General features: G+C 36.3%; 1 protein-coding gene across 13 annotated transcripts in view; it reads right to left on the reverse strand.

Moving 5' to 3' along the window:
• CASK (calcium/calmodulin dependent serine protein kinase) overlaps window positions 1–15915 on the reverse strand; it is a 199469-nt gene that overhangs the window by 162382 nt on the left and 21172 nt on the right. For all 13 annotated transcript variants that reach the window (XM_026841024.1, XM_026841586.1, XM_026841435.1 and 10 more), the window contains exon 2: window positions 6619–6731. In XM_026841024.1, coding sequence (XP_026696825.1) covers window positions 6619–6731 — 113 coding nt within the window. The remainder of the gene's footprint in view (window positions 1–6618; window positions 6732–15915) is intronic.

The raw sequence follows: 15915 nt of genomic DNA on the forward strand, positions 1-15915 counted from the left end.
GGGGGGCGCGCGGAGAGGTGCACTCCTGCAAAGCCATTTTGTGTTCAGTACTATAGTAAATCCAGCAAAACTGGTGTATATATTAAAGGCAAGGGACTGAAGTCACACAGCAAACAAAACTGTCCTTGTTTTAGAGACTGATTAGGAGGAATAAAGAACCAATTGCTTGCAATGCATAAAAATGTAATAATTTTCCTTCTATTTAAGCAATAGTTCATAAAAAAATAGGTAAATATTCTTATATGCTTTGAAGTGGGTCTAATGAATTCACAAGCTATGCTTTCCCTTCTGAAGGTGGAAAGGGAAAATATTATGTCTACACTGCTGTGAATATGCTTGCATCAAATTTCCAGAAATTTTACATTCTTGAAATAAAATAATACCATGTAGTTGATCTTTATTACTCTTTATTTATGATCTGGATGAAAGGCCATATTTCCTTACAGAAGTTCATATTTGCTTCCCCGGACCAATCAGATAATATGTGAGACTTCAAAAGAGGTCAAAACTATGACAATTTGACCAGTGACACTTAGTACCCCACTCCTGAAAGCCTGTATCTGGGCACATGCTAAAAACAGCATCAAAAAAGGCCACTAGTATTTAACACTGTATTTGACACTTAAAAGAAATTTAAATTTGTATTACGTGAAGCATTGCCCAGGACTGAATTCTGTATTTCCATAAAAGACACATGCACCACTTCTGCAATGAACTGACTTCCAGTAGCAAGGAAAAAAGGAGTCTTGAAAAAGAAATCTTTGTTGTATTTTCGTGCATTCTTGTGATTCATTGTATCTGTTATATGGTTAACATGCTGCAACACTTACAGAAACGGGGGAAACACAGTCTTCTGGGGAAAAAAGCTTGGTTCCATCTCTTATATTTCTGCACAGGCATATTTAATTCTAATGACATTTTGTTTATGAAAATTATAGCAGAACTAAAGACCAGTTAGGCATTCATGAAATTAATATGTACAAATTAGTAGAACCGAATTTATAACCAAACCAGCATATGGCTTCTCCAGAAAAAGAAAAGAAGAAAACAAATCTTTCATTAGGTTAAAACAAGCAAATCCCCCAGAAAGGCTTAGATAACATTTCCTGTTTCAAACCAGGAACAGTTCTATCCATGTGTGAAAGAAATAGAACTAAGCTAGAAACCGCGTATTTCCAAGATTCTACCTTTCTGGAAGTGACAAACATCAAAAGTGATTTTAAACATCAGTCTTCAAGTCCTGCTGATAGTCACAAACTCTAGTACAGGTCCCTTTCATCATGACCTTGACACCCTTTAAAAAAATATATATATTTTCTGAAAAGCATTCTTTTTAGAGTTAGTTTTGTATTACCATAGCTACTTAGTAAATTCAAATGCTTCCTACCTTTTTAGCACATCCTGCTTTATTGTTTGTACAGCATACAAAGAAACTACAGTGGTATTTAAAAGTCCAGCAACTGACTCCATGACAGGCAGCTATTTAAACACCTTTGCTTCAAAATTCCATATTTGTGCATTCTCTTATTAACAGAGGTGTCAGTAGTACTATGTGATTTTTGCTGTCTATATAAACAGATGCCTCAACCTTTTCAGTACCGAGACACTGTTTCGCCAATTATTAGGCCTAGCATAAAGGACACAGCTGTTATAAAGATGAACCAATAACCAAATTGTATTTGATACAAAAGGGTCAGTACCTGGGTGAGCACTGGGTGTACAAACAAATCAGTCAGATTATACATAATCAACATCAATCCCACTGACCCCAACAATGACACAACACAACCAACAATGGGGGGAATAAATGGTGAAATGCAGTTTCCCATAGAAGTGATGGGACACAACAGAGTCAACAAACTAAATACGTAAGGCCAATGAAGCCACATACTGAATCTCTACACAGCCTGCATTTACAAAGGCCAGACCTGACTGGAGCCCAGTTCCAGGGAGGCAGGAGGTCCTTCCCCAACAGGGAACTCTGCACAGTGCATCCACCTCACAGACAGACACTGCCCCTTCCTGCAAGTGGTCCCAGCTTTTATCCCTAAGTGGGACACCTGACCTTTGCTTACTTAATGGAGCACAGCTGGGGCTCATTTACCCCATGGGTCTCCCTGCAAGGCCAGCCGCACCCTGGAAAGAAGCCTCAAGGCAAACTCACCAACCCTTTGTGAAGGGCTGTGGGAATCACCCATATGTCAACCTTAACTTGGGGCTTGGGGTTGAAACCCCAGCATTTCAGACACACACTCGAATTTTCAAGAGGTCCTGTATAATATTTATATCTGCAACACTGCTATCACTAAATACTTGTATTAAGGTTTCTCATAGGGTTAAAATAAGAATAATAATAGAAGAAAAAGCAAAGTCAAGCTGATGCAGCTTTTCATTCTCTGAATTATTCTCTTATTTTCTGCCTTCAATGAAAGAAAACCTATAATGATGCCTTCCTCATATTTTCACCAAATCACAGAAATGCTGGTGGGAAATAATCTCTGATGGTCATCCAATCCAACCCTGACTCAAAGTGACATTATTGCTAATATTACATCAGGACAGCTGTGCCTTCATCTAGCAAAATCTTGAAAACTTCCAGGGACAGAGGTCCTATAACCAATCTGGGCTACCTGTACCTGCTGCACTACCCTCCCAGTGGACAAGTTTTTCCTTATCTTCAACCTGAGCTTTGCAAGCAACAGCTTCTGGCCATTACTCTGTGTTACAATAGCTGTGACTGTTAAAGATGGCTTGGCTCTGTTGTTCTTGTAGTTCTTCAAGTAGCTGTAGACTATATTATATCACCCTCTTAAGCCTCCTCTTCACAAGCCTAAGCAGACCCAGCTCCCTCAACCTCCCTTTGTCTAGTATGTGCTGTAGAGTCCTGACTATGTTGTTGGTCCTTTTCTGAGACCTTTCCAGTTCTTTAGTATCCCTCAAACTGTGAAGTCCCAAACTGGACAAAATAGCTGAGATGTGGGCCCAGTAATGCCACACAGAAGGAAGTAACTTCCCCTGTTCTGTGAAACATTGGTACACCACAGAACTGACAGTTACTAGAAATTCCAGGTAAGTTGGTATTTCCAAATCAAAGGCAATGAGTCAGTCACTCTTCCTGCAGATTCAATCTGAATATGGTACAGTATCATAAAATTTGATGACATACAGATTTGTAATATTTGTTACTCAAAGACTTGAGCTCAACAGTGACACTGTATTTTTGGCTTAAACCCTGGAAAAAACATGGAGGTGCAGAATCTTACACACACATACTTTTGCAAAAAATAACTTGTGACTCACCTCAGCCTTTCAATACCAAATACTCTGTCATTCATTTTTACTCAGAATTAAACAAAGCCTTTCAAATGAACTGCAATGACAAAGTGATTTTAAAACTGCAAGTCTAAACAAAAAAGAACAAAAAACCAAAACCAAACAAGGGCAAACATTTAAGGAAATAAGCAGAATAAGAATAAGGTTTCAACTGTAAGGAAAACACTCACAACCTGAAAATATGCCAGGGAAAAGATCTGTGGGCCCTTTGTAGGAAAAAACCAAACTGATGCCAACTTTCACATTTTTTTTCCCCAATGAAATAATTTTGGAATTATTCTTCTAAAATGGATGATCCATAGCAATGCCAGTTTTGATTCAAGTATCTTGCCCCTCTAAGTGCTAGTAGTATTCCAAGAACTATATTCAAAACACTTCTTTTTTTGGCTACAATTTTGCTCTTTGTCACAGCCAAAACATTTTGCAGAGACTGTCTTCACAGCTTGCTTCCAGTAGAACCAGTTGGGGTTCTACAGGAAAACTGAAATTTCCCTTATCAGCTCATCTATTCAGCTTCACAGTGGTTTGCATGCATATAGACCTGTACAGATGCATATGTCAACCTAATAAATAAGGTCTAGCCTATTAGAAGGTTGTGGAAGTAACAGTAATCACTTTCTTTGTGAGGACATTTCTATCGAAATGAATTACAGATAAATGAATTTAATATACAATGAATTAAAACTACTTGAAAGAGACATGCACTGTAAGCACAGGGCACTGTCCTTTAAATTGCTTTTAAAAAAAACCCACTCAGCATGTTACAAGAGAGCAATCTGACATTAAGTAAAGGCAGACAAATAATGTATATTGGCTTTTGCTAAGTAGTAAGGAACCAATCGCCATTCTATTCCTGAGAAATAGTGTTTGCAATTATACAGTTAGCTGTTCTAACACCAAATAAAAGCAAGATATGCAAGCCACACTGAGAAAACTAAAAGAAAATGAATGGGATGTAAAGAGAGCAGCAGAAGAAAAGGACAGTAAAAGGCAACTATGGTGTGAGCTGTAACAAATTCAGAAATAATGAACAAGCTTTTTACACTTCTCTATACCAAAAGTTCTGAGTATAGCAACTAAGAGCTCTATTTGAAAATAAGTTTTACACTGCTATTTTTATTATACTTCAGTGAATAAACTAGCTTCTGAGAGCATCAAGTACCCTTCCACATGAATCCTCTTAATCGAACTGTAAAAAATAGTCTTTTCTATCTAAAAATATTAAAGATTCGCATTTTTATGTATATTTTTAATTTTTTGTATCTCTGCCATGTGAAAGCATAGTGAACTGTAGTAGAATCTGTCATCATGCAAAACAGCCAAAATTAATCCAGTAGATCATACAGTCACTTGAACAAGGTGTCAATATACTTCATTAATATGGTTGAATTACAACACTACAGAGACTGATGACACACAGTATGCAAGACCATGAATACTAATACTTAAATCCAATAGAATTTAGCATAAATTAGATTTGTTAGATGTCAAGCATTGTTACAGAGCATTTTTTTTTCCTATTACCAAACCACTGTAGAGATGCACACAGACATGAAAAATCACTAGAAATGTCCGTGTCTATACACACTACATGTATTGTGCAGCATTATGAAAAGAATGCTTTACTAGACAAAAGTTTGCCTTGCAAGCTAGTGGTTTCTCTATCATATACCACAAATGCTCATAATAGTACAAACTGATAAACACAGACCATCCTAGAGAAGTATCAATTTTTCAAGCCTGATTGCTTTTGCTAGCATGATAAGGCAGATACCATTATTGTAATCAGACAGCTCAGGACCTTCTGCAGCCCAGTTCTGAGCACCTCCGAGGATGCTCTCCACAATCTCTCTGTGCAACTTGTAGCAGAGTTTTGCCACTCACAGAGTGAATTTGTTTTTCTTGCCTCTAATTGGAATTTTCCATGTTGGAACTTGTCCGCATGGCCTCTTGTCTTTTCACTGTGTGACTGTATGAAGAGTTTGGCTACATCTGATCTATACCCTTCTATTAAGTAGTTGAAGACAGCACTTAAGTCTCACCTTAGCTTCTCCTCTTAAGGCTAGACAAACCCAGTTCTCTTAGTCCATCTCTGCTGGGCTCACACCAGTACATCACTGTTTTTCATTGCACTGGGGAACCCAAGACTGCACACAGTGCTCCAGATGTGGTCTCACAAGGAATAAAACAGAATAATCACTTCCTTTGACTTGCTGGCTACACTTTTGTAAGAGTCTACTATGCAGTTGGCTGCTTTTGCCACAAGAGTATACTGCTGACTAAAGTTCTTACCCATAAACACACATCATCCCACATGGGTACTTATGCAAAAGCACTCAAAACCCCAGATTTTTTAGATTTAATCCTAAGTGTGGAGGCATACTCAGCCCTTTACCTCTCAGCACTCTACATGTGTATGAAATTAACAGAAGGATTTGTCATCAGCTCCCTTACATGCAGAACATCCTGTTCTCCCACTCCTGTGCCCCAAAGAAAGATTGGAGGTGGAAAGTTGTACAAAGTTAACCTTCAAGGCCAAAATGGTCTTGCTGAGGGCAAAAGCCTAAGGTAAAGGATGGTCCAAAGAATTAATCTTACCATTCCATTCCAGCTTACACTTTAACACAATTTACAAATACTTCCTCCCAGGTAAGTTACCTTTATTGTACAGTATTTACTGTATGCAACTGCCACCACCATGGCTCCCCACCAGTGTGTTTAAGGAATGTTGTATCAGAAATAAGCCCCCAAAACCCCAAAACCACAAAGGAAAAACCAAATAAAGAGTAGACAAGATAGAAAGATTTTGGAAAAAAAGGCTCAGATTCTTGTGGACAGTTAAGAACTTACTCCACATTCACTTATACATCTTATGTGTCTTAATATTACAAATTTAATACGTAACAATTCAAAACAACAAAAAAACCCCAACAACAATCCACAACCAAAACCACAAAACAAAGCCACATTAAATCCAGAAAGTGTTTATGATCTGTTAACTCAATGACCTGCTAGGCTGAATTATAACTATGTCAATATAACACAAGTGAAATTGAAAAACCAAAACATCTTAGTATAGTCCCAAGCCTTTTCTTTAGACCCAGGCTGCAAATGCAAGTCAACAACCACAAAGTTAAATCAAATTAAAATTGAGACATGAGACCTTGCTTTAAAACTTCTACAAAATAGAAACCAGAAAAGATCTTGCAAAGCAAGCAAATATAGAAAAGGTTGACAAATCAAAACACCTGTCTCTTTAGAATTTGCTTAATTGTTCATTCTTACCTTCTGTGCTTAATCCAGGACTTGAAGTGAATTTTGCTACATCGACAATCTTTACAGCAAACTGTTGCCCTGTTTCCCTGTTGATACATCGCCGCACAACACTGAATGGACCCCTGAAACACACAGAAAACAGCAATAAATAACTCATTCTCTTATGTGTTGAGCTACAATACTATTTCTAAACAAAGTTTGGATTCCAACATTCAAGCGTAGTATTTACACAGAAGCTTATACCTCTCATCCTTGCTGCCCATTAAATATAAAATCAGTAATTTTAACTACAGATGAGTGTAAAGAACACCAGGTTAGCTTTTTATTTTCCTATATTAAAGACATATTCTCTTATCCTGCCACTTTAAAAAGGCTATACTCTTAGAAAGCTTATGTAATATACTGATATTGTTACTAAATTTTATGTGGACTTTATTTTAATGCATAATTCAAATAGGGGAAAAAAAAATAGAGGTGAGAAATTCTTGCTTTCAGTCCTAAACTAGAGCTTAGAAATTACTATTTGAAAGGATATTCCTTAAAAACAACAATAAGAGTAACAGAACTGTTGAGTCATGATGTTTAGTTTTATTTCTTTGTTTGTTTTACACAAACTAGGTTTATTTTGAACTTGACATCATTAAATATAAACAACCTACATTACAATTCAAAATTCCACAAAAGCTTATAATATTGTCTCAGCTATGCCACTTAAAGAACACCCACAAAACTTACGGATAAAAAGATTTTTTAAAATCAGTTCAGTCAGATGTTAGTATTACACTCAACTAATAAAAAGCTAGTAATTTTCAAAATTGAAATTACATTTGCCAAAACATGAGTGAGAACATTGGCAACCTTTTAAAAACCATCACCACCAATATGCATTTTTGGAAAGTTCTTTTAGTAATGATTTAAGTTCTTGGTGCCTTGACTTAAAATATGGAATCTTCCTTCCAATGTTAACAACAAACAAAACAATTAGATAATTACAGTAGGTCAAGCTTTCAAACATGAAACTGATAGATTATGAAAACAGAATAGGATTGTTTTAAGACTGTAAGAGTTGTGGTAAATTAATCCTTTTTTACTGCTACTTATTTAATGACTAGTTCTAAAGAAATTCATTCTAAAGCCTTCTCAGAAAGTTGTAAGGGAAAATTTGAGGATGGAAAGAGCCATCAGAAGTTCATTTATTAAGTGAACATTGACCTGCTGAGTGAAATAAATGCTTAAATATAGCTTAAAACACAAATTCTTCCATTCAAGCAGTGAACTGGAAGTTAAGTTTAGAGGTTCCTGGGCAATCAGATTGCAAAGCAACACAATTCTTAAAATAAAAAGTTCCTTTAAAAGGGAGAAATGTTCCTCTGAGGGCACTTACAAGCCTTTATATCTGGCTTTAGTATTCCTTTACATATCAGATGATTCAAAGTATGTAATTGATCACACTACCAAATCTGTACTCCCATAGCTAAAATCCAATTTTCATACTCTTTAAACAATGTACTTGTAAAGTTTTCTTGAAATAGGGTCATTCCTGACCCTGAAAATGAATACCAAGACCAGTCAACAAATCACAATCTAAACATTCACAAACATGGAAAATATTTATTAGCACAACTACATACATAAATTGTGCTGATGTTTTCAAACAGAACTAGCTATACAAGACGACACGTGGATTTTTTTCTTCTTTCCTTGCTCCTAACATATAATGAAATCCCCCATACTGATGTCTATTTTCTCCTCTGAATTCACACCCCACTATTATTCAGTATCTGGTCTTCCACCAACAGTTAACCACAGATATTTTTAAAAAGATGTTCAGTTAAGCCTAATAGATAGAAATCCACTTACATCTGTAAATGCAAAAGTCTCAATGGACTTCATTTGGCAGTGGAAGGGATACAGCTATTAACTTGGGATCCTCTCCCCACATTTCAAAAGGTAATCTTCTATTAAAAAGACCCATTTTATATAGATCAGTATTACTTTCTTACCCAAGTCTCTGCTTACTCTTTTAGCATCTGTCAAAGTAAAATAGCTTTAAAATAATATTAACACATTTAAATTATGATAATTTAAAAACATTTCAAAACATAAACTTTGGAATAAAACTGGCAATACTAATTTTAATTCCTAATTACCATAAATTACTATAAACTAAATGTATTTCATTAAAATGATCCTTTTTCTTTTCATTCTCAGTTTTTTTTTCCCCAGACAAAGCTTTTCTGAAGACATTAAATAATGCTTTTAACGTGATACAGAATGGTAGATCACTAGAGTGTAGAGATGCCTGACAAAACCATATCCTTATTTATAGTAGACCCTTGACTTCTGTTCACATAAATTCAATGAATATAAATAAATATTTCTTGCTGTTGACCAAGCTACTTCTAGATTTTATGGTTCCCTGAAGTCTGGGCTGGACAGTTTGCCCAACCACCTGAATATGTGTATATACTTTGAGCAGACAAGGAGAGACAGTTGGAGGAATCATAAATGAAAAAGGAACATACAAACTGCAACTCCAAGAGGGATCAGACTTGTGGTCGCCCCTACCTTTCGCTCTTGTAACCTTGACTTCTTTTTTCTTTCCATTATGCATTAATTTAGAATCCTAACTTGAACATTTTTCTTCCTGCATATTAAGTCTGGGACAAAAAAATTAAGCACTTTATTCAGTTCTGTAACAGAGAGGGTACAGGAGACATCCATACAGCCTCAACCTTGATGGCCATATTGAGACTTAGCAATGATTTTAACAGAGCCTTCTCTATTTAGAATGAGGAATGCCCCAACTCTTAGGTAAACCAAAGGTGCTGTAAAGCACAGAAGACAAGAATTCAGTGATGCCCACAATTAACTCATTCTATTTAAAAAATAGACTAATTTAGACTTTCATATAGAAATAAAGAAGAAAAAAATTTTAAACACAACCTGAAGGTTCAGCTATTTACAAGCCTCAGATTTGCAGCTGTTAGCTACTGGAATGGGCTGCCCAGGGCAGTGGTAGAGTCTCCATCCCTGGAGGTGTTTAAGAGTCACACTGACATAGTGCTGGGGGATATGGTGTAGTTGAGAATGGTCAGCGTTAGGTTAATGGTTGGACTGGATGATCTTCAAGGTCTTTTCCAACCTAGATGACTGCGATCCTGTGTTTTTCAAAACTAGCTCTCTCATATTCAAGCTACAAACAGCCTTAAAATAGTATATCTTATGATAATACATTAGATTAATACATTCCATGACAATAGCAGCACAGTAAGTGAATTTTCCAGTTTTAGGCAATTTTAAACACTCACGAGAGGTGTCCTCCCTCATCAGTTAAGCAGATGCCATCACTTCCATGTGCCAAGTAACAAACTTTTAAATAATTTCTGGTTGCAGTTAGCTTTTTGACTTTTTCCTCATAGCTGCAATGACATGCAGCAATTATGCAAATAATGTTATAATAGCCCATGGTGACACTGTCTAATCTGAGTCAAAAAACAAAAATCTGTGCTTCTTTACACAGTAGTTTCAATCCTTCTTTGGAAGTAACAGAAATCTTTCAGGCCACCCTCAGTCTCAGCACTAAAATCACACTCTTAGTCATGAAAAGGACTATATTTCATCTCTCAAATGAGACAAGGAGCTACTCAACAGTTGTGTCTGCTACTGGGGAAACATACCACTTCTCACTAAATGACAATTTCTATGGTTCATTTTACTAACCCTGGAGCTCAAATTACACAGATCTAAAATACACAGGTGATGTAGATAAGGCAAGCAACAACTGTAATGCTAGATACAGATCATCAAAACTGTTACAGATAGATCAGACTACTTATTTGTTGAGTAAAACAGAGGAACAGAGTTAATTTCCGTAATAAAACTTCACCTTGTCACAGCCATATAAACAAAAATTATAATGTAATGCATTTTAGATTTCATTTCTCTGTGCTACCCTTAACAGACCTGCTGAGATATGCAAATATTTCGTTTCAGACACATCCTCCAACCTCCCCGCAAGCTTTCAAAATCTTTCACTGCAGTTAGCATGCACAGACTACAGTAGCTCCAAGTATGAGAATCATTAAAATACACGAGTAGTAAGGACTTTTTCACTGTAAGTGATTTTTTCACTGATATTTTGTCAACATTGGCAACAGTACATTCCAACACCTGCAATGCCTTGAGTCCCACCTGCAATGTATACCAAAAAGCAACATATATTTTCTTAAACTGAAGTTGGGATGCATGCTGATTTTTGCTGTCTACTGCAGATGGAAATTCAAGTATTACAATACATTATTAAGGAGGATGTGGATTACACATAGGCCATGAAAAAGTGGATAGGAATGCTGAAGAGGTGCCTCATAATCAGTTCTTTTCATGCTTCCAAAATTTCAAGGAAGCAGGGCAGGTCCTCATGTAACCTTAATCCTACTGAAACTATTTTCTGGTGATCAGCTTTACAGCCTAGAAAAGAACAGTTAATTTTAAATCAGCCAGACACAAACCTGAAGAAAATAAATTAATTATTCTCTCCTTCAGGAATACAACACTTGAATAAGAATAAAATCCTAGAAATTTCAGACCATCAGTCTTTTTTATCATCTTCACTTTAAATTATTTTACTTGGTGTATGTCATTAGGACTTCAAGGATAAAGACCATAAAACAATATTTTGCCAACTTTATTTTTTAATACTAGAATCTTGTTAGTTTATCTGTCTTTCCTTCAATCCATGTTGATGTGCAAGAATGAGAACTGGTTGTGATTAAAACATACCTTGTTGATTCCTAACAAGCACAAATGTCTACAACCAATATCTACAGCTTGTTTCCTTCTCATGTCTCACATTAACTGAACTAACCTGTGGTAATGGAGTTCCTACTGATGGATGCTACAAAGACACTTCAGAAACCCAAAACTTGAGATTTTAAGTCATATCAGTTTACATATCAAATCACCAAGAATTTGCTCAACATCTCTCCCAAGCAAGTCACAATTTTTTGAGGAACATAATGTGAAACAATGTATTTTGGCTCTCAAACTCAGTTTCACTAACTTAAGTTTTTTAGAAAAATTAGAAGCACAAGTCAAATATTTGGCAGTAAAACCAGCTACAGTGAACAATCTCTCTTCCAGTGAACAGAGTGCTCCTTTAAAAATGAGCTTGCATTTAGAAGTAAGAGGCCTTCAATTCCTTTTCCTTATTTAACGGGGCCTAACTATTAAGAACATGAAATACAGGTCTTAAAAACTTACCTTCATTCAACATTTTAAATGGAAGATCAATGTTTCCTAAAAGGGATGATGTGACTTTATTGCAATAAGATAGCATAAATGTATATGGATATGTATATGGATAAAGTCATATAAGAAGAGACATATACAGAGACTTTTTTCATTTAAAGGCTATGCATTTGCTTACCTAAGCAGATGACAACACTGCTTTGCACTAATGCGGCTAATACTTCCAAAACAACTGTATCCCAGTTGACAAAAATTGTTGGAAAGAAAGCAAATTGCAACCACATTTTAAAGAGATAAATCTCTTTCCTTTTCATTCATCCATGTCATTTATAATATATACTTGTTCTTTAATTTTCCCTTTGATTGAAGTGAATCTCTTTTGAAAATTAAGTATTTCTAAGAGAAATTAAAGCTGCACTTAGTCACTGTATCAGCTCATTTGCACATGGAACTGCAAGTTAAACAGTGATTGAACCTCTCTGTGAACTAGCACATTGGATTAGAGGGCATCCACATTTAAAAAGCCATCAGTGGCAATGTTGGCTAGTCATTTTTTATTTTATTCGCAAAGGAAAATTTAAAGTACTGCATTATTATGACTGTGGCACAGAAGAACATTTGGGTTGAAGATCTGAAACTATTTTAGAAAATTAGGTATCCCAGCACAGGTCACAAGGCTGAGTTCCCAAGCAGCAACATTTCTATCAGAAGTATGCTTCAACAGTTCACAGGTTCAAAACCAAGCCTGTGCTTTAACTCAGCTTTAGGATAAAACATAGAAAGAACAAAGCACAAGACCTAGCAGTTCACTGGATCTCAGCCCAATATAAATACATACTTTCTAATATTAATCAAACAGAAAAAAGAATATACAGAGTACCAAAGCTGTGGTTCTAAGGTAGGAAAAAAACCCACCACAAGTCTTCCTTCACCTTCATGATAATTTTTATGCGACTTAAACACCTTTGGAAAGTATATAATATTTGAGCACAATGTAGATTTTATTTTCTAATGATTTTGTAAATAATTAAATGAATGGAGAAAGCTACTGAGTAAAATGGTAGTATTTGAAACAGGTCATTCAAAAACTGACACTGAAGAAAAGATTTGGAAGTGACAGGTATTTTTCAAATAATAGCATTTAAAGAATTTTTAAAATATTAGCTAAGTGATAAAACATGCTTTATAAGAAATCAGTGTTGAAGGCTTGAGCAAACTTTTTTACATGGGAACAAAAACTTCAGGGAAAACACTTTTGGGAGGGGGAAGAGTAATTTAAACTTTGGTTATTCAATGTAGAAATACCTGATGGGGGGTAAGGGTGGGGAAACATGCTTTAAAAAGCATGGTCATATCAGTGCAGTGCATCACAGGAGCATGAGACATCCAGAGTGCCCTTATCACTCATTCTTTCTATGGTAGATCTCAGCGCAACTCCAGGCAGAAGCAGTGGCTACCAGTGTGGACCACAAACCCAGTCATGCTCCTCCTTCGAAACTACTGCCCTTCTGGCAGTGTCCTCCTCATTCCAGTGTTATAAGAACCCACTTTTTCAGCCCTCCTCAAAGCCTTAGCTGACATGCAAAGGGCGGAAATGAAACCTAAAACTGAAAAGTTCACCACATAATTATGTTCAGTACCAAAAAGTTGGCAGAGCTACCCCAGAGAAAAAGAGAGTGGACAGGAGGAGCTTCCAGCCTTTTTTCGCTTTCTTTTTTCTTAACTATTTCTTTCCTTCCACAGGAAACTACAGAAGGAGTAACCACTCGAGTTCTCATGAAAGGAAAGCATGACCCAAAAAAACCTTAGGGTATGCTTAGAATTTATGCAACATACTGAAAAAATATTTACTTTCAATTTTAAGATTTTCTTTTTTTAACTGTTTTTTTTAAACTGTTTTTTTAACTGTTGGCGAGAAAGAAGAATGAAAATTGGTTTGTTAAGCTGAGATGAAACATCCTGTCCCTTCATCAGTAAAGAACATAAGAAACTGATGACAGATATGACTCTCCTCTCTCTGGTTCGCCTTAAGGTAGGTGAGAATCTACATCTCAGGAAAGAAGTGATGTTGGGCAGGTGGAGACTGGTAATCAAAGCACAAAACATACTTCTTGAACAGGAGAGGAGGGGAAACAAGGAGAACTTTGTTTACTGATGAATTCCCACTGGAAATACTGCAATAGAAGCATGGAATCAAAACACCCAAGATTTTATTTTTATGCTCTAACATTCTGTAACACTTCACAGAAAAATACAACACACCAGCAGTTGAATCAAGAGCATCAGTTCAAAAGAGTTCAGAAAAACTGATGCTGCTCTACTAACAGACTCCTTTAATATCCGACCAAATCTTTTGCCTCTTTTTCTTTTTGTGAAGAAAGACCTAGTGCACAAGATCAGGAAGCAGTGAAGGAAATCTGGAAAAAATTTATAAAACTACATTAGATATGAAATCATTCAACAATGAGAAGAAAAGCAGTAAGAACGAACAAAGTGTTTAAAAGAGCACTTCAATCACAGGAACAAAAGGAATGATATAAAAAATAATAACTTGCCTCCAAAAGAATAGACAAAGGTTGTAGAGTATATTCAGTCTCATCAGCTAGAGACAATGGTCATTACTTTTCTCTTACCATTCGGAGAACCTTTTTATCCCATTCATATATTAACACAGCCTTATTCCATCTTAGGCTGTGGCTTCACCAGCATTTCTTCAGCAGCAGAAGACTGGTCAAACCAGCAATCCTTCTAACTATTGTGTCGTCCTGAAACAGCTTTGGCATGGTTACACTGAACCATATCAAAGAACAACTAAAAACCACCCAAATACCCCACACAAACCACTCTTCCCTTTTTTCACTGTGTTACAATCCAGAGTAGTTGCTTGAACTGGCTTAAAGCATAGCTACGTGAAGAGCTGTGTCAAGACAGTCAAAACCAGGAACAAACGGCTGAGATACCAGGGGGTGCTTCAGCCACACTGTTGCTACAAGTGAATCTAGTCTCAGACCACAATGATTTTTCACATAGTCCTACAGCCACCTGTAGGACCTGCACTAATATAGCATACACGCACTCATGCAATGAAGCAAAGGAACTCATCTAACTGAGTGTCTTAGGTAAATACATATACAGCTGGCTCCATTGTGCATAGTTTGTCTTGCAACTACAAGTGTTTTCAATAACATATAGCACAGAGCAAGATGAGAAAGAAGAATGGGAATATGTCAGCAACCACTGTTGCCAAAAATTCCTTCATGAGATTACACCTTCGGGTGAACTTACATGCATTAACGGCTCCCTACATCACCTCTCCCTCCTGCAATATGGTTCTATTTAAAACTTCCAATTTAAGAACATTAATGTCTACTTTATATCTATTAGTCCTGCTAACAAAACTGAGCTTACATACTGCTTTCTCTTTCTCTCACAGATTTTGCCAAACCTAACAAAATGTAGTTTTTTTTATGATGGGCTCTCTCATTTCAGAATCTCTTCCCTGTGTCTGTTCCAGTTTTAATTTTTCTTAACAAAGCAACCAGAACTGTGAGTAGTACTCCAGATGAGGTATTCCCAAAAGTTTGCACAATGCTAACAATGCTTTCTTCTCTGCTGGAAGTATTGTGCCTGCTACAATCCTGTACTTGCCTTCTCAATGTGCACATCATGTAGCCACCTAATATAGCTGCATTCTTCTCCTCGATTGTTTCCAACCAACCAGCCTTAACCTATCTCAAAGCCTGTTACTAGTTTTTGCATTCTCAAATGATGGATTCCATATTTAGAAGTTCATAATTTCCACTACTAAAGTCCTCGGGTTTTCTTCCTTTCTGGATGATGTCCAGATCCTCCTCTGTAGCAATTTTCCTCAAATGTTACATCCAAAAAAAGCATAGTTTAACCAGTATAGTCCAATTTAGTGTGTGGGGTTTTTTTTAAAATAACCTGACTAATCCAAAACTGACCAATAATAAACCTTCACTTTTTTCACTATTCCCTATCTGAATGCCCCACTTTATTTTCTTTAGTCCAATACAGAATACTTGACATTTATCA

The sequence above is a fragment of the Athene cunicularia genome, assembly GCF_003259725.1.
Source record: "Athene cunicularia isolate RWA chromosome 1 unlocalized genomic scaffold, athCun1 chr1_part1, whole genome shotgun sequence".
NCBI classification, from domain to species: Eukaryota; Metazoa; Chordata; class Aves; order Strigiformes; family Strigidae; genus Athene; species Athene cunicularia.